This window comes from Symphalangus syndactylus, chromosome 8 (genome assembly GCF_028878055.3).
Source record: "Symphalangus syndactylus isolate Jambi chromosome 8, NHGRI_mSymSyn1-v2.1_pri, whole genome shotgun sequence".
Lineage (NCBI taxonomy): Eukaryota > Metazoa > Chordata > Mammalia > Primates > Hylobatidae > Symphalangus > Symphalangus syndactylus.
Window position 1 is genome coordinate 106,013,410 of NC_072430.2, and position 17,954 is coordinate 106,031,363.

Sequence of the window (17,954 nt, forward strand, 5' to 3'; positions counted from 1 at the left end):
TAACAAGGGTACAGTGTTAAAACTCCAGCATTAAACAAGAAGTCTCATTAAGTCTCAGTATCTGAGGAAATCCATGTTGCTGGTACCCACTGAGGCTCTTCCTGAGCCTTCTGTATGGCAGACAACAACTGGGCACATGCATCGTGCAAGCTGTCATTCACAATCACATGATCAAAAAATTGGCCAAACTGAGTTTCCATTCTTTGGGCTAAATTTTCCATCTCTTGTAGGTCTTCATCCTTTAGGAGAAACAGAAAAATATGGATAGTACAGACTTAATTGGACAAATGGAAAAAATACAGTTTGTTATGCTGTCACATTCAGTTGTGAAACTATGTATAAAAACAGGTCCGAAAATTTTGCACAGATGATTTTTTAGTAAAGTTTAAAAAATATCTTTTCAAAATTCTACAAAATTCGCAAACTGTAAAATAGTAATTTTTTTACCCTCTGTTACTAAAATAATGTGGCTAAGTATAGATAAAATAATTTTTTTTTTTTTTTTTAGACAGGGTCCCACTCTGTCCTAGGCTGGCATGCAATGGGATCATCTCAGCTCACTGCAGCCTCTGCCTCCCAGGCTCAAGTGATCCTCCCACCTAGGCCTCCCAAGTAGCTGGGACTATAGGCACATGCCATCATGCCCAGCTAATTTTTGTAGAGAAAATATAATTATTATAACAGGTATAAACATATCCTTCTAAATTAATGTGAATCATAAGCAAAGCTGGGAAAAGTATATCACTATCCACAGTATGTCATCCTTTATTTCTTAGAAATGTATTACTGAGATAAATAAATTTTAATTTGGAACTTTTTTTTAAATAATAAAAGACTGAAGTTTTTATTTCAGAAAATGAGGTCCAATAAATGTCTTCTAAACTACAAAACTTATGTTTTAATTTTTAGTCTTAATGTCTTGTCATGTTTTGCAAAATTTAGTAATAGTTTGCAGACAGATTACTCCCTTCAACTTCCTGTGTGAACTTATCTTACTCTTACCTAAACACTTGAAACTTAACCATATACAACATAAAACCAAAGAAAATGTACGAGTTTAAATAAAATTTAAACATAAATTTCAAGTGAACATTAATCTGATGGGAATAACATTAAAGATACAAAATGGCCACTTTCAACAGGATGGTATAAGCCAGTTATATTATCTGTTTCTACTATTGTGAAATGTTCATTTAATGAAGGTAATTTGGCATTCACTTGGCACTAATGCATTAAATTCATTGCTGTTATTATTAGTTCATGAAAATAGTACAACTTGTCACCAATACAATCTGAAACAAATACAAATGCAGGCACCAAAATCTTGTGGCTTTACAAAGTGACCATACATGTGATCCAGAAACAATTTTGTTAATTTTTTTAGACTGCCATAAAAATGAGAACAATTTTAAATGCCCATAAGACTCAGCAAATACATTCATGGACTCCACTGTTCACAAGGCAAACTGGAAAATCAGACCTCCATAGTCATTGAAAAAAATATGAAAATAAAAATAATAAGAGAAAGGATAATTTAAAGATACCTGTGCTTGCTTTGGCAGCACATATACTAAAACTGAAACGATGCAGAGATTAGCATGGCCCTTGTACAAGCATGACATACAAATATTTAGTGAATCATTCATATTTTTAGTTTCAATTTTGCCAGGTAAATAAATTCTGGAGATGTTTCACAACAATGTGAATATACTTAACACTAAATACTAACACTGAACTATACACTTAAAATGGTTAATATGGTAAGTTTTATGTATTTTTACCACACATACACATAAACACACACACACACACAAGTGAATGTAATATCTTGATCTGAGTGATGGTTATCTGGATGCATATACACATAAAAATTCATTAAACTGTACATTCTATACACCTTACTGAATGTATGTTATGACTCACAATATTTAAAGTGTATTTAATGTAAAATATATGTATGCAACTGGAAAAAAATCACCTGTTCTAGGATGAGATCACTGATTAATTTCACCTGGCTTGCCCCCTCTATTATTACCATCATCATTTTACAGATGAGATACACTCACTGAGCATTTTTAAAGTAAGCTTTTAAGTAAAAGATAATCGGTTTAAAATACAAATACCAGCTCATATATGCCCAATTTCTGTTTGGCTTTGCAAACTATGGCTCGAGGATTTTTTTTAAGCTAGACCCCCCCCAAAAAAAGAAAGAAAATAAGGGTAGCATCATAACATTTATTAAACTTTATATCTGTAAGTGATGTCCATCCAAAAGGATAAATCATAAGGGCATTATCCATTAGAAACAAAAATTACATTCTCTAACACAGATCCTGTAGAAACAATACAGTTTTAATTTTTTTTTTTTTTTGTAAAATAAAACCATAGTAAACCATTTTATTGAGGGCCTTTTGGGGAGGGGGTCAAAAAGGAGGAGGAGGACAATGAGATCAGAGATCCTTGGCCAGGCCCAATCCAGATCTCTCCCACACAGAAGCCACTGAAAGCAATACAGTAGTTTTTGACTTGCTCTTACCTTGAACTTCATGTCCACATAGTAGTCAGTAATAATCTTGGCATTTTTCCGAGATTGTTTCATACACCTCATATTCGATGGCTTTATAAATATGACATAGGGCTTCAGTTCATGAGTTCGAACCACTTGAATATCCTACACAGAAAATTTAAATGCACATTTATTTTTTGTTTGTTTTGTTTTGAGACATGGTCTTGCTCTGTCACCCAGGCTGGAGTGCTGTGGTGCAATCACAGTTCACTGTAGCCTCAGCTTCCCAGGCTCAAAACGATCCACCCATCTCAGCCTCCCAAGTAGCTGGGACCACAGGCATGTGCCACCATGCCCAGCTATTTGGTTTTGTTTTATTTTGGAGTCTCATTCTGTTGCCCAGGCTGGAGCACAGTGGTGGGATCTCTGCTCACTGCAACTACCACCTTCCCAGTTCAAGCAATTCTTGTGCCTCAGCCTCCCTAGTAGCTGGGATTACAGGCGTGTGCCACCACACCCAGCTAATTTTTGTATTTTTAGTAGAGATGGGATTTCACTATGTTGCCCAGATTGGTCTCAAACACCTGGCCTCAAGAAATCCTCCCATCTCGGCTTTCCAAAGTGCTGGGATTATAGGCATGAGCCACTGCACCTGACCTAAATACACGTTTAAAAACAGAAGTCCTAGCTTTCTAGAGTGAACATGAAGCTTCTCAAAATTTCTAAGACCAGAAATTAGCAATTATTTTTAGAGTATAGTCTCATGTACCCTCAACTCCTCAATTCTAAAAAACAAATGAACATTTTAAAAATTTGAACATGGAGTCTTAGAATCAAAATTAAGGTCAAATCCTGACTCTTACTAGCTATGACTAGCAATTGAAATCTTACTAGCTGAGTAAGAGTCTATACATGAGAGAATCTCATTTACTGAGAGTAGGATTCTATACATGATTTCATATGACAAAGACAAAGACAGACTCTCAAGGTGGATCAGCTCTGTTTCACCTTCATTTCCCTTTCCTCTTGCTATTACCTCACATTGGATACTACTACCATCTGTTTTCCTCTGATTCTCTAGCACACAAAGTATATTTCTAAATGACTAAGAAAACATGGCTGGGCGCAGTAGCTCATGACTATAATCCCAGCACTTTGGGAGGCTGAGGCAGGTGGATCACTTGAGCCCAGGAGTTCCATTGCCAGACCAGCCTGGCAAACATGGCGAAACCCTGTCTCTACTAAAAATACAAAAATTAACCAGGCACGGTGGCTTGCGCTTGTAGTCCCAGCTACTCGGGAGGCTGAGGCACAAGAATTGCTTGAACCTGGGAAGCGGAGGTTTCAGTGAGCCGAGATCGTGCCACTGCACTCTAGTCTGGATGACAGAGCAGGGCCTTGTCTCAAAAAACAAAACACAGACACACAGACACACACACACACACACCAAGAAAATACAAAGTTCGTAAAAATTGGGCCTACGGATTGCATGCTCTTTATCTTACCTTAACTTGCTCACCCTTGCTCCATTCTACATGTGGTCTCGGGAAGGTAGCCACAGATATGACAACATAGAAACCTCACCTCCTTGTACACAGCAACATCTTATTCACTCCACAAGAAGTTACCTTGATGCCTTTGTGATCAAGGTTAAAGCAAGAAAGATTCTTGCTTCTCTTTGTGGCCACCCAATCAGTTCTGCTTTTCTGTCTGAGAAGCAAGACTTCTTTCCCAACTAAAAATAAAATGTTGTCAATTGACACGTTAAGTAAGATCTTAGATATGGGAAATGGCCTTATTCTTAAAAGGCTAACAGAATAAATGTCTCAACTATAACCTACGGCATGTGCACAAAAAATGGATGATATGCATTCATTGTTTGGGGACATAAATATTCCATGATGGACCCACCTGAGGCTCTAAGTCCATGACACAGATCTTTCCTTCGACAAGGACTGTTTGAACAGCATCCACACTAGTGCCATACAGGTGGCCTTTGTACTCACCATACTCCAGCATCCTGCAAGAGCAGGCCAAACAAAACAGAATGCTTTCTACAAGGAAAATATTATTAGTAGTAACATGATGATAAACTGCACTAGAGTTGAATATAAATATGTGGACTTTATTAACACAGAAAGAATGAATAGATATTCAAGAGGTAAACAAAATGAGCATATCTAGAGTTTATGTATTTCCTCAAGTTCTCCAAGGTTTGCAAACTCCATTCTGCTTCCTTTCCAAACCCAGTGAGTTGGTGTGCTGGTCTATCGATGTACATTTCTTGCTTAACTCCTCAGAAACAAAAGGAATTACCCAGGAGCTTTGGAAAATACATAAAAATAGGGAATCTATTTCGAATGTAAAACAACAAGAGGAAAGAATCAGCTTCTGAACCTCTACTTTACCTGTGACTATATATGAGGCTTTCAAATGTTTCCTTGGACACATAGTGATACTCACGCCCATTCATTTCATAACTCTTTTTAGTACGAGTAGTGTCTATCAAAAAAAGGGAATGAAAGGTTTCAGTGTCTTCAAAATTCTTTGATTACCAATATGCATTTGAATAAAGATATCTAATCAAAATAAATAAATGAATATATAATCAAGTAGATAAAATGCTAGAACTAAAAAGAAGAAGCCCCAATTGGTGATAAGTTCTTATATCAAAATCAGTTAGTCTATAAACCTTTACTGAGTGCTTATGGTGTGAAAAAGAATGCACTAGGTATTAAGCCAGCATAAGAAAGACCTAAGGGAACACCTATTATTACTTCAAAATAAGTGCTAGTGAATTATGTGTGAACCTTTAGATGCCCGAAGCCTCCCAGATAGCAATACCAATAATATCTTACATTTGGATAGTGCATTTCCCATGATCTCATTTCATCTTCCACACTCTTACCTTAGGTAAACTGTTAATATCTATATTTTACTCATAAGTAAAGCTTTTGGAGAAACTTGCTCACATTCATAAGACTGATGAAAAGTGAAGTTGAAATTAGAACCTACGTGTTCTGACTCCTCTAGATGAATGTTTTTTACAACAATCGATTCTCAAATTTGAAATAGAGAAAGCCCATGACATTCTGCTATCTTGACCAGATGCATTAATACCCAACCGAGTGGTGGTTCGTTTTAGGGATCTCTAGGAGGGAAAGATTAGCTGAGTCTAGATTGAGTCTGATTCTTTGATATTGCCACTTTGATTACAGACGGCTTCAACTTAAATAGTGCCAGGTCATGTAGAATATAGGAGTTCATCAAATATCTAAAAGTTATTTGTTGTCTGCTCATTCATTTATTCAACTAGTGTGTACTGAGTGCCTACTATGTTCCAGGTATCATGTTAGGTTCTGAAAACACAAAGATGAGTAAGACAGTTTCAACTCTGCATCCAGCCTGGATGCACACCACTGAGTGCACACCACTGCACTCCAGCCTGGGTGACAGAGCAAAACTCCATCTTAAAACAAAACAAAACAAAACAAAAAACACTAGCAGTTTCCATGACTCTTTCTTTCACTCAGGTTTAATTTAAGTCTATCATCACTCATGCCACAACTTCATTTTCATCATCCAGTCTCAACTGACTAATTAAAATTCCATTCCCACATAATCATCAAAATTATAAACTTCACTTAGATTTTAGGCTGCTTCTCCACACATCTGGCTCAAATTTGCTGCACCAGGGAAGCCTGCACTCAGAGAAGCCAGACGAGAGCCAGACGAGAATGTGAGTCACTTCTCTTTCCTTTCACGGTATTTCTACTGCTCCTGCTTCTCCCTGCCCCCGATAGATCTCACTTCCACTGGTTTAGAACTCTCTAAGGCTAGAGTGCAGGGAGGGAGAGGAAAGCAGGAAGGAAGGTTCTGGTTTGGCAAATACTGATTCTGGCTGCTAGTGGCTTTCTTTAGATTTGGCAAATGCTTAAATCCGGCTCTTTCTCTCCGAAATGATATATTGGGTTATTTTGCAAACCCTATCACCAACACGAGGCCTCTCAAGTCGATTCCTATTCCAGTTCGTCATCTGTGATTCCTTCCAAAGCCTGATATATTTGGGAATCCACTTTTGGCCTTTTTCTCCTCAGGCTTCCTCCTAGGCAGGAATCATATAACCCTGGGCTGACTTTCTTATACATTACCTGCCCAGATCTGGTCCTTGGGGAACATCACAAGTCTAGCTGTGATGAATCCTACAAGGACAGCTACTTCCCAAATTATAGCCATTGGCCACTTCCTGTAAGCTCTCCTCCTTCGGATTTTTCAGGTGTAATTCGGACACCATTCTTCTGTGTCCCCCAAAGTGCAGAAGACACATAGGAAGCTCTCCAAGTGGTCCCCCTAGGTTCCTCTGTCTTGCCTTGAGGGGAGGGGGAAGCAAGCACACCCACACACTCTTCCCACAGTTAGCGGGTCAGGAACACACAGCACGGCTCTCTCCAATAAAAGCCTCCACGAAAAGCCCCATGAATCTCCCTCCCCAAGCCTTTTATATCCTCGAGGTGTGTGAAGAGTTTAACTTGTTTTCACATTCTTCGTTTAAAGATGTGCATCTTAGTGCCTCAGTCAAAATTTTAACTTCCTTTTACACATATTAGAAACGATGCATTATTATACGTTATTATAAACATGCATTATTATGAACTTTCTATTTTCTTGAAATCAGGAATTCTATCTCAAGTCTTGATCTTTTCTATTTTTACAACAAAACAGGTTTTCTTAGAGTGATTTTAAAGTTTTTTTTTTGAAGGGTGAATCTCAGTATGAAACAAATAATTCCTTCTATTTTTAGAATTGTAGCTCTCAAATGTCTTAAAGCTTAAAAAAAAACCTCGTATAACAACTCTAAATGGGTAAAAAACTCACACAACTCTACATAGAGAAAAGTCTGAAAGATTATGTTTTAGGAGTTGGTTTGGAGCTGGTAGTAGTGAAGGGGGAGCTTAGGAGAAATAAAGGAGTTACAAGTAAAAGGAAATAAGAAAACACTTTTTTTTGAGTCGGAATCTCACTTTCTCGCCCAGACTGGAGTGCAATGGTGCGATCTCGGCTCACTGCAACCTCCGCCTCCCAGGTTTAAGCGATTATCTGTCTCAGCCTCTTGAGTAGCTGGGATTACAGGCATGCAGCACCACACCCGGCTAATTTTTGTATTTTAAGTAGAGACGGGGTTTCACCATGTTGGCCAAGCTGGTCTTGAACTCCTGACCTCAGATGATCCACCCACTTCAGCTTCCCAAAGTGCTGGGATTACAGGAGTTAGCCACCACGCCCAACCAGAAAACATCATTTTTTAAAAAGCTATGTATTGTATAATCATACTCATAAATTTATATAAAGTTGTATATGCATATATCGATTTTTAGATAGTAAGCACTGGGTGTATGTTAACTATTATTGCTAACTATTAGTTTGCCTGAAAGGCCATCCATATAATTGTTAAGAAATAGAAAAAAGCCCTTTTAGACTGTTGTGGGGTGGGAGGAGGTGGGGGGGATAGCATTAGGTATATCTCCTATATAGGAGATATATATATATCTCCTATATATATAGGATATAGGATATATATATCTCCTATATAGGAGATATACCTAATGCTAAATGATGAGTTAATGGGTGCAGCACACCAACATGGCACATGTATACATATGTAACAAACCTGCGCGTTGTGCACATGTACCCTAGAACTTAAGGTATAATAATAATTTTAAAAAAAAGAAAAAAGCCCTTTTAAAAGCCAGCTGCCTACATTCCAATAAGTCAATTTTCCTTATTAAAATAAATATGGTTAGAAATACTTAAGAACTATCCCTGGTGTTGTATACTTTTACAACAAAGATGGAATGACATAGTTAAATGAGATCAGCAAAGAAAGTTTTACCAAAACACAAACTACTATGAAAGCAAAACTAAACATACGTGGCACAGCACTTTGAAAATGGCTGGGATTAAATTCAATAAGTTGTCTTCTGAGCTCATTTACTCCAACACCAGAGGGTCCTAAACACAAAAAGTCACACACAGAAATCATCAGATGTGGATAAATATAATTATGTGATGGAATCATCATTTTAGTCCTTCTACTGAAGAAACTTGAGAGCAAATATTTTTAGGGAAATTATGCAACTTCCTTTCTCATAAATTGGAAGAAACCCAGAAAACTCTTGGGAATTTTTCTAGTGACCCATGGAATAATCCACCTTGCTTCAACATTCAGGAATGAGGTAAGGAATTGCAGGAACCTGACCCCCAGCAAACTTCATCTAATGTTGAATGCCATGAGAATTGGCTGGTCTCATTTTAGAGAATCAGAGAGCTCTGCCTTTCTTCTTCAAATGAAGTTTTTATCAAGTCACAGCCAGAAACCAGCTTCAACAATTATAGCTTCTGTGACTTACAGAATTCAGCGGCACATTCCTGACAGATGATCGAGTCAGCACCCCCATGTCCGGCTGGAGGCAGGGCCGACTTCATGGGTATAGAACCTGTGCAGTTACACAGGACACATGCTTAGAAGGATACTGTGCCTGGATGAATTCTCTGCTATTGCATCTTGAAATCTTTGATAATTTTTTAACAAGGGGCCCTTGCATTTGCATTTTACAATGGGGACTGCAAATGATATTGCTGGTCCCAGCTGTAAGGCACATCGTTCTGCTCTACAGGGACCTGCCTTGCTCATGAAGCTAAACACACAGACAGGAAGGCAGTAGGATACAAGTTGCTACTGCTACAGGGACCAGCTTTGCAAAAGTCATGGTCACAAAAGCAGGTCACTCCTGCACTACCTTTGCCATGATCTTTATAAAGCACCAAAGATACAGTCCAGAAGATGTTAGATACTTTTCTAAATGAGGTAGTTACAAATTTCTTAGGGGAATGGACTTGAAGAATTTAACACATTTCTCAGGGAAACGGACGTTAAGAATTTATTTTCATGATACAGGTTAATGATCTGTCTGGGGAAACACTCATCTATGTTTACAGAACAATTCTAAGCAGGAAAAAAAAATCTCAGTCATAACAACATCATAATACTGGTTATATAGTCCATGGACACCATGGCATACCACATTCACTTGCAGATTTTTTAAAAAGCTTGATACAATAAAATGTTACTTATAAACACACATGTACAATGGCTTTATTTTGTTTTTTAAAAAAGGTATTTGTATGGGGGTCCATAAAGAGTTCTACCTTCACCATTATTCCCAATGCAAGACACCTGAATCTAGAAGGAAGACTTCTCAAGGAGGAGAGACAGTGCATGCTGGGACATACCCATGAGCACTATGAGGCGGTACTTGTCTGAAGGGCGTCGCTGGTACCTCATCACCTCCTCGTAAGGGGCACCCACTGCACTGTAGCAGCTGCCGGTGCAGCACACACTGGCATGCAGCGGGCTGAGGTGAGACTTCCTGCGACAAAGGCGCATGCTGCGGCGGAAGCCAGCTAGGGAGGGGAAGTGCACAGAACATAAGAACCAGGCAGGAGAGATCACTTGTAGCTTCACACCTGATGAAATATGTAGCAACCATGATCCTAAAGTGTTCATTAATATAGTCAGGTCTGTCTGAAGTTAGAAGATGGGAAGTAATATGAGGGAAAAATATGAAAATGCCCCCCGTGCTAGCCCATCTAGCACCTGCCAGGCATTGTCCTGGGTGCTGGGGATAGAGGGCTCAACTAATCCAAGGCCATTTTCTCATGAAATCTACATTTTGTAGAAGAAGAGAGACAAAAATAAAAAACAACAAAAAATACGTACCTATAAGAAGACGAGGTAGATAGAGAGTGATGGGGGTGCTTTTTTAGATAGGCAGTAAGGTTAGAGTATCTCTGAAAGGTCGGCATTGAGCAGACATCTGGAGGAAGGCAGGGAGCCAGATCAGGAAGTCTCCGTGGAGACGGGCAAGCCAGGCCAAGGGAACAGCAAGTGCAGTTGTGCAGAGAAAGGAACTGTGCTTGGAGCATTGGAGGAACAGCAAGGAAGCCTGTCTAGCTGCAGGGCAGTAAGCAACAGGGAGTATGGAAATAGGGTTGGGGAAGTGGCTGGAGCCAGATCACACAGGGCCTCCGAAAGTGTTGGATTGCTGTGGAAGTGTGACGGGAAGCTGTTGGCAGTGACATGATTTGATTCATGTTTCTGAAAGACTCCTCTGGTTGGTGTAAACCGTAGGGAGAGCAAGTGTGGCCTCAGGAGAGAGCAGTTAGGAAGCTACTGCAGTGGTCTGGGTGAGAGATGAGGGTGGCTTGGGCCGGGGTAGAAAGAGTGGAGCAGGCTCATTTTTCACGTTTTTCAGGTGGTTTCACTAAGACACAGACAGGTTAGGTGGTTGCTTAGGACTGTGTGATCAGTGCAAAGTAGAACACACGGGTCATGATTTCTAAGCTCCTAGATTCCTGCTTAATCTGCCTTTTGAATCATAGAGCTTTCTGGTATCTTCAGAGCTGTTTCCAGGTCCTCTCAGTAGACACAGTTAGCAACTTTATGTGTACATATAAATACACATGCACACTTCGATCTATATTTGTATGTCTGTATATTGAAAACCATGAGTTCACACCAGTACCTACAATGTCAATCCAACACTGCAGGATTTATTCCAGACTTCCCCTTTTCGTGTTTATAACTCCCTTCTCTAACAGTGAGAACCCTGGCCCTTGTTGTCCTCAATACATTTGCTTATTGTATCAATCAAGAGCACTTAGGTGTGCAAGATAGGGGACAGACAGTGTCGATAGCCTCGCAGAAAGTGTCAGAGCCCAAGCTAGATGAAGTGAGCATCTTTGTAAAGCCTGTTGGGTATCAGAGGCCAAGTGATGGCAGCTGACCTCTTGATTTTACTCTGCCTCTGAGAATCTGCACCAGGCTACCATTGTCCCCTGTACAGATGCCTTCTTCACCCTGCTCATGATCCTTACTCTCCACCTTTGTGTAGCTGCCTACTCTGCTCAGCTCTACCTAACAGCTTTTAGGCTGAATGATTCTGAAAGCAATACAGAAAGGTGGCCCCTTGTTTTTCTTTTTTTTTTTTCATGCTCCCCTGATGATTCCAAAATGCATCAAGCTTGGGAACCAACCTTCTAGTTTACAGACCCTGCAGCTCTGCTAGTCTTCCCCTGCCTCCCTATAGAAGGAAGCCCAGAGTGGTTTTAGATGAGTGGTACCTGGTCCTTCACAAAGCTCTGCCCAGGTGACAGATGATAGAAATGTGGCCATAAGAAGTAAGTTTAAAAGTCAGAGACTTTGTCTCTTTAGCATAAGATAAATAGGTTACGAAACAGTCTGGAAGAAAACAAAAAGAGTTGTGTTTGAGGAGTAATTAATAGATACCCAGTGGAAATTAGATGAATAACAATGCATAATTAATAGATCAGAATACAGACAAGAAAAAAGGACAGAAAGAAAAGGAAACTAGAATGAGGAACGGGTCTGGAAATGTTCATTAGCAAAAGAAACTTTCAAAATAGTGTCAGGTTTGGAAACATAATTTAACAAGTGACAGAGGCCCACCTCTTATTAATTTATTACCTACCTATAAAGAACTTCTGACCATAGCCAACAAATTCCTCCTTGTCTGAAGCACAGAGAGCAGATGGAGCAGAATATGTGAGAGCGAGAAGTTTATTTAGAATAAATTCATGAAATCATTTTCAACTTTTCAAGTGACCACCTTAGTAGATGGCAGCAGAGTTGAATTTATCCTTGAGTGGCTCACTGAATGTTCTAAGCATTTTTCATCCTATTATTCACACACAACAAACTATAGAGATGCACTTCACAGAATTTGAGCATTACACTGAATGTATTCTGTCTAGTATGGTTAAAGCCAAAACCAGTTTATTAATTTTTTAAGATAAGTTTCCTTAGGATATGTTTAAAAATACATACTCAGTTCTTATGTTTTTACTATGATTAGATATCATATAACTTTAAATAAGCTTAAAGTAGCTTTTTGTTTTTCTCCCTCCCTGCCCACCCCCCTGCTGTTGTTGCTCACTCTGGAGTGCAATGGCACGATCTCGGCTCACTGCAACCTCCACCTCACAGGTTCAAGTGATTCTCCTGCCTCAGCCTCCCGAGTCGCTGGCATTACAGGCACGTGCCACCATGCCCGGCTAATTTTTGTATTTTTAGTAGAGGTGGAGTTTTACCGTGCTGGCCAGGCTGGTCTTGAACTCCTGACCTCAGGTGATCCACCCACCTCAGCCTCCCAAACTGCTGGGATTACAGGTGTGAGCCACCATGCCCGGCCTTGTTCTTGACCATAACTGTGTTTTTAACTTTTTTTTTCTGCAAGTCCTATAATTAATCTCTTTGCTAGATATGGGTTTTTATTTTCTCCCTCTTAAAAGGGTTCATTCTATATAAGATAAGATTTGCTCTGTGGCTGCCAAATGTTTCTGATTGGCCAGGACTCTGAGAGACAAAATGAGGAAAACTGTGCCCAGTGCCTCTGCAGCATCTAGAGATAGTTCGAACTCCTGTTTCTCCTTTCATTGAGATCTCAGAAAAAAACTCCAGAAAAAAAAGTTATAAGAAAATTATTTTCAAATTACTTTTTACTTAAGTTCCTTCTCAAATATACAGCTCTGCTCTGATCATTGAAATAATACATGGCCAGGTGCAGTGGCTAACGCCTGTAATCCTAGCACTTTGGGAGGCCGAGGGTGGCAGATCACTTGAGGTCAGGAGTTCGAGACCAGCCTGCCCAACACGGTGAAACCCCGCCTTTACTAAAAATACAAAAAATTAGCCAGGTGTGGTGGCTTGTGCCTGTAGTCCCAGCTACTCAGGAGGCTGAGGCAGGAGAATCACTTGAACTTGGGAGATGGAGGTTGCAGTAAGCTGAGATCACACCACTGCACTCCAGCCTGGGCAACAGAGACAGACTTTGTCTCAAATATAAACATATATATAAAATATAAAGAGCATTTGTTAATAGAATGAATGGACATATGCAACCTTTTTTCTTAACCTTTTTTTTTTAAGTGCTTTAAAATACAAAGAAAGAAAACACACCAATATCAATTCCATCTTCTGGTAAGTAAATACATTTTCTTACTTAGATATGTCAATAAGTTTAAAAGGAAATGTTTTCTTGGGGATACATTCATAAAGCTTAATTATTTTTACTGTTCTTTTAAATGTTGTCTATGAAACTGAATATTTAATCATTGATTTCACCCACAAAATGTCATATCCTTGGAGAACCTCACAAACTTAGTTTGGAAGTGTGTTTCCTGGGGAAAAAAATGTAAATATGAGAGGAAAACCGTAAACAACAACAAATACCGTATCTTCATCTTAAACATTATCCAGTCAAGTATTCATTTTTGAGGCACTGAAAGATCTTAAACATAGTTCTATTTGGTATATCTAGGAAATAAAAACAATTACCTTCTGAAAGTTCCTCTGGATATTTGGGTAAGTGCAGAAACAGACATGAAAAAGTTAAGCCTTTAAGAAGATCATGTTAGCCATCAAATCAAGGCAAATGACATAAGCAAGACATGCACGTCACCACTAGCAAAAGGTAAGTCGGTAAGGCCTGGCTAGGCAAATGATCACCACATGATTGGGACTGAGAAACTGGTTTGCCCTGACTCTGCTGCTTGGGACAGTAACTTTTTCTGAAAGTTGCCTATCAAGACTCTCCCTGAAGGCTTTTTAACCCAGGAAGACTACTTGTTTGGCACAAAATGGGGCTTGAAAGAGAGAGAAGTTAAAGGAAAGTAACAGGTTTGAGCCTTCTCTCTCCTCTCTCCCCGAGGCAGTATTGTAGCAGCTCTGTGAAGGGGAGGAAGTGGTAGAAATGGCGCTGGGGCTGGTGCTGCAGCAGCCTCTGGCCGGAGCGAGGGTCCTCATTCCTTCCCCTTCCTGGGTCTCACACACTTCTATCCCCAGCTGCCCCATGAAGACAGAGGAAATCAAATACAAAGCAAACTGTTTTCTTTGTTTTCCAGACATCACAAAATAGCCTTATTCTGTTTTTTGGTTTGTTTTGAGATGCAGTCTCCTCTGTCATCCAGGCTGGAGTGCAACGGTGCTATCTCGGCTCACTGCAATCTCTGTCTCCCAGGTTCAAGCAATTCTCTTGCCTCAACCTCCTGAGTAGCTGGGATTATAGGCATGAGCCACCACACCTGGCTAATTTTTGTATTTTTAGTAGAGACGGGGTTTCATCGTGTTGGCCAGGCTGGTCTCAAACTCCTGACCTCAAGTGATCTGCCCGCCTCGACCTCCCAAAGTGCTGGGATTAGAGGCGTGAGCCACCATGTCCAGCCTTTCTTTCTTTTTTTTTTTTTTTAAAATGACGCTTCTGATTAAATAAACTATACAATCACCTCGTCACCTCCTGGGGAAATTCAAGGAAATCATACTATACTTTGTTCAGACTACAGACCGAAACTGAAGAACCTTAACTGCTCACCAAGCAGTCTAAGTAACAGAATTAAGCATCATGGAATGAATGCCAAGGGTTCTATGCTTAGAAAATATGCCAGCTGGGTGCTAATGGTTCCTTAATTGAGCTCCTAAGAGAGCTGGGTTCAGAACGTATATCAATGCTTGAGACTTCTCACTTTTCCAGCCGAGAGGAGTCCACAAGGGGCATTTTACAGTAGGCACCTCCCTCTGCAGTGCTGTTCTCAAAGAACTGGCTGCTGACTCCCCCAAGGAACAAGATTTCACAGTAATAACACCTGCTAACACTTGTGTAGCACTTTCTGTTTACCAGGCACTGTTCTAAGCACTTTATTCATGTAAATTATTGTTCCCATTTTAGAGGTGAGGAACCTGAAGGGCAGAGAGGTTAAGAGACAGAGAACCCGCAGTTAGTGAGTAATGAACCCAGGGTTCAAACTGGCCAATCTGGCTGGAGTCGGTGGTCTCACCCACTGCCTCTCCTTCCACAGACCCGCAAACACTCCCCGGCCTCAACAACAGCCTTCGCATGTGGAATGTTTTCCAGTTGGACAGAACAAAGAAGGATAAGAATAAGCTAGAGGAATTAAAAACTAAGCCAATCCCAAACACTGGGCAAGTATAAATAATCAATTAAATTATTTCTAACAGGCCAACCATCTAATGGAAAACAGGAAATTTTGAAACAAATGTAAATAATTTAGAAAAGTGGTTCACAACTCATTGTCTCAATGCTTTCTTTTTTTATAACTAATATTTGTAGCAATCTCTCTACTTTTATGAAAGGAAATTAATAGATGGCATAATCTACCACACATGTAATTTTAAAAATCAATACAATGCTCCAGCTGTAACATTAAAAAACATTTTAAAAGAAGTAATTTATATTTTAAAAGTATATATATACGAGGCAGATGGATCACTTGAGATCAGGAGTTCGAGACTAGCCTGAGCAACATGGAAACCCGTCTCTACTAAAAATACAAAAATTAGCTGGGTGTTGTGGTGCACACCTGTAATCCCAGCTACTCAGGAGGCTGAGGCACAAGAATCACTTGAGCCTGGGGGGTGGAGCTTGCAGTGAGCCCAGATCGCACTGCACTCCTGCCTGGGTGACAGAGTGAGACTCTGTCTCAAAAAAAAAAAAAAAAAAAAATATATATATATATATATATATATATATCAAAATATAAATCCTTGGGCATAACATCTTTGGAAGACCTAAGAAACTACTAGATGCTTATATTAATATTTACTTATAACAAAGAAGCATGGATTCAAGAGAAGTAAGAAAATCAGAAAATATTCCTTATATGAAGTACAGAAAAAGAGAAAAGAAACAAGTGGACACTAGAATAAAAAGTGTTTTCGTAAGTAATAAAAGGCTAGATTTATTTGTATGTGATAAGAGAAAGAAGGAAATTGCCTTAATTGGGGTAAAGATAATATGCCAAAGCAATTAGAGACCAATGAAATGGGAGAAAATGAGGAAAAATAATATACTTGGAATTGGATAAGTCATGTTAACATGCCCCAGCAGGTTTGCAGTTTAAAAAAAAAATTCTGTGGGGCCTATTTTGTTTTTAATGATGTTAACATTATTTTGAGGGACAGACACTTGATATTTACCATATGTCATCAATAATAACAGATAATATATTAAAGAAAAAGAAAATTAATTCAGTATAGATATACTTTCCAGTTTATTTACTAGCAATATCAAATAAACAGGATATGTGGAATAAATCATTCAATAATTACAAGGCAATGCCTGCATTCTGTTTGAAAGTCTCTCTCCATAATGACTGTCTTCTAAACCACTGTGCTTCTCATGCTAAATCTTACGAAAACTTTTTGTGTGTTGAAAAATGATCCTTTTATATTTGTAACGAGTTTTGTCCAGCAAGACATTCAGAAGATACATGGGTCAAGAGACACCAGTTAAAGGCCAGGAGTATCCCCAATCAATGTGACAATAAAAAAAAATTCTCCCAAAAAGTTCCAAAATGCTGCATCAGGAACAGTACTAACCCTGTGAGAAGCACTGGTTAAGGTAAAATCTGCATCTCACAACTGCACTGTTGCTGTATTTTTTAAAATACATTTTATTGGGGCCAGGTGTGGTGGCTCACTTGGGGAGGTCAAGGTGGGAGAACCACTCGAGGCCTGGAGTTGGAGACAAGCCTGAGCAATACAATGAGACCCTGTATCTACAAAAAATTGAAAAATTAGCCATGCATGGTGGCATGGAACTGTAGTCCCAGCTACTTGGGAGGCTAAAGTGGGAGGATCACCTGAGCCAAGGAAGTCAAGGCTGCAGTGAGCTATGATCTTACCACTTGCACCTCAGCTTGGGCAACAGACTGAGACCCTGTCTCAAAATAAATAAATAAATTGGCCAGGTGTAATGGCATATGCCTGTAGTTCCAGCTATTTGGAAGGCTGAGGTGGGAGGATCGCTTGAGCTCAGGAATTAGAGGCTGCAATGAGCCATGATCACACCACTGCACTCCAGCCTGAGTGACAGAGAGAACTTGTCTCAAAAAAATTAAAAACTAAAATTAAAAATAAATTTTATGATGTATATTTGAGGTTGACAACATGATGTGGGATACATGCAGTTACTTTTTAATTTTTTTTACTGTTGATATATTTAAACAATTATTATAACCCTAAATATGTGTATAACTTGCATCAAAATTTAGAATATACATTTAAAAATCAGTACCAAATACTCATTTTTTACTTACCAGATTCAAATGTTTCTTCATCTATGATTTTCCATGGAGGCAAAAATCAAAAATATTATTACATGACCATCTACACTGAGTCTATATTTTAAGTCTAATTCTCTGGCCCCCTACTTCTGCCCATACACCACCTTTTAAGTTTTTTTCCTAAATCAAGGTCAAATCGATGGTGTCTCTATGGCATATATCAACTTTAAATGAAAGACATGGTATTCGGCATTTGAGCCATGATGACAGTCAGGGGTGCAGCAGGAGCTTA

At 39.3% G+C, this 17,954-nt stretch overlaps 1 protein-coding gene and 1 non-coding gene across 6 annotated transcripts in view; one reads left to right on the top strand and one right to left on the bottom strand.

Annotated features, from left to right (window-relative positions):
- Nucleotides 1-47: 47 nt before the first annotated feature.
- Nucleotides 48-17,954, bottom strand: part of MPP4 (MAGUK p55 scaffold protein 4) — a 48,322-nt gene continuing 30,415 nt past the window's right edge. Inside the window, exons 13-21 of one of the 5 annotated variants that reach the window (XM_055290210.2) lie at nucleotides 17,696-17,716; nucleotides 13,920-13,934; nucleotides 12,055-12,096; nucleotides 9,797-9,967; nucleotides 8,435-8,515; nucleotides 4,915-5,008; nucleotides 4,418-4,526; nucleotides 2,537-2,671; nucleotides 48-239 (exon numbers count right to left, since the gene is read on the bottom strand). In XM_055290210.2, the coding sequence (XP_055146185.1) occupies nucleotides 48-239; nucleotides 2,537-2,671; nucleotides 4,418-4,526; nucleotides 4,915-5,008; nucleotides 8,435-8,515; nucleotides 9,797-9,967; nucleotides 12,055-12,096; nucleotides 13,920-13,934; nucleotides 17,696-17,716 (860 nt within the window). The remainder of the gene's footprint in view (nucleotides 240-2,536; nucleotides 2,672-4,417; nucleotides 4,527-4,914; nucleotides 5,009-8,434; nucleotides 8,516-9,796; nucleotides 9,968-12,054; nucleotides 12,097-13,919; nucleotides 13,935-17,695; nucleotides 17,717-17,954) is intronic. The other 4 variants (XM_055290211.2, XM_063644915.1, XM_063644916.1 and 1 more) reach the window with 4 other exon arrangements.
- Nucleotides 1,547-1,651, top strand: LOC129488930 (U6 spliceosomal RNA). The gene has a single exon (XR_008659774.1). It is a non-coding gene; the product is annotated as a U6 spliceosomal RNA (small nuclear RNA).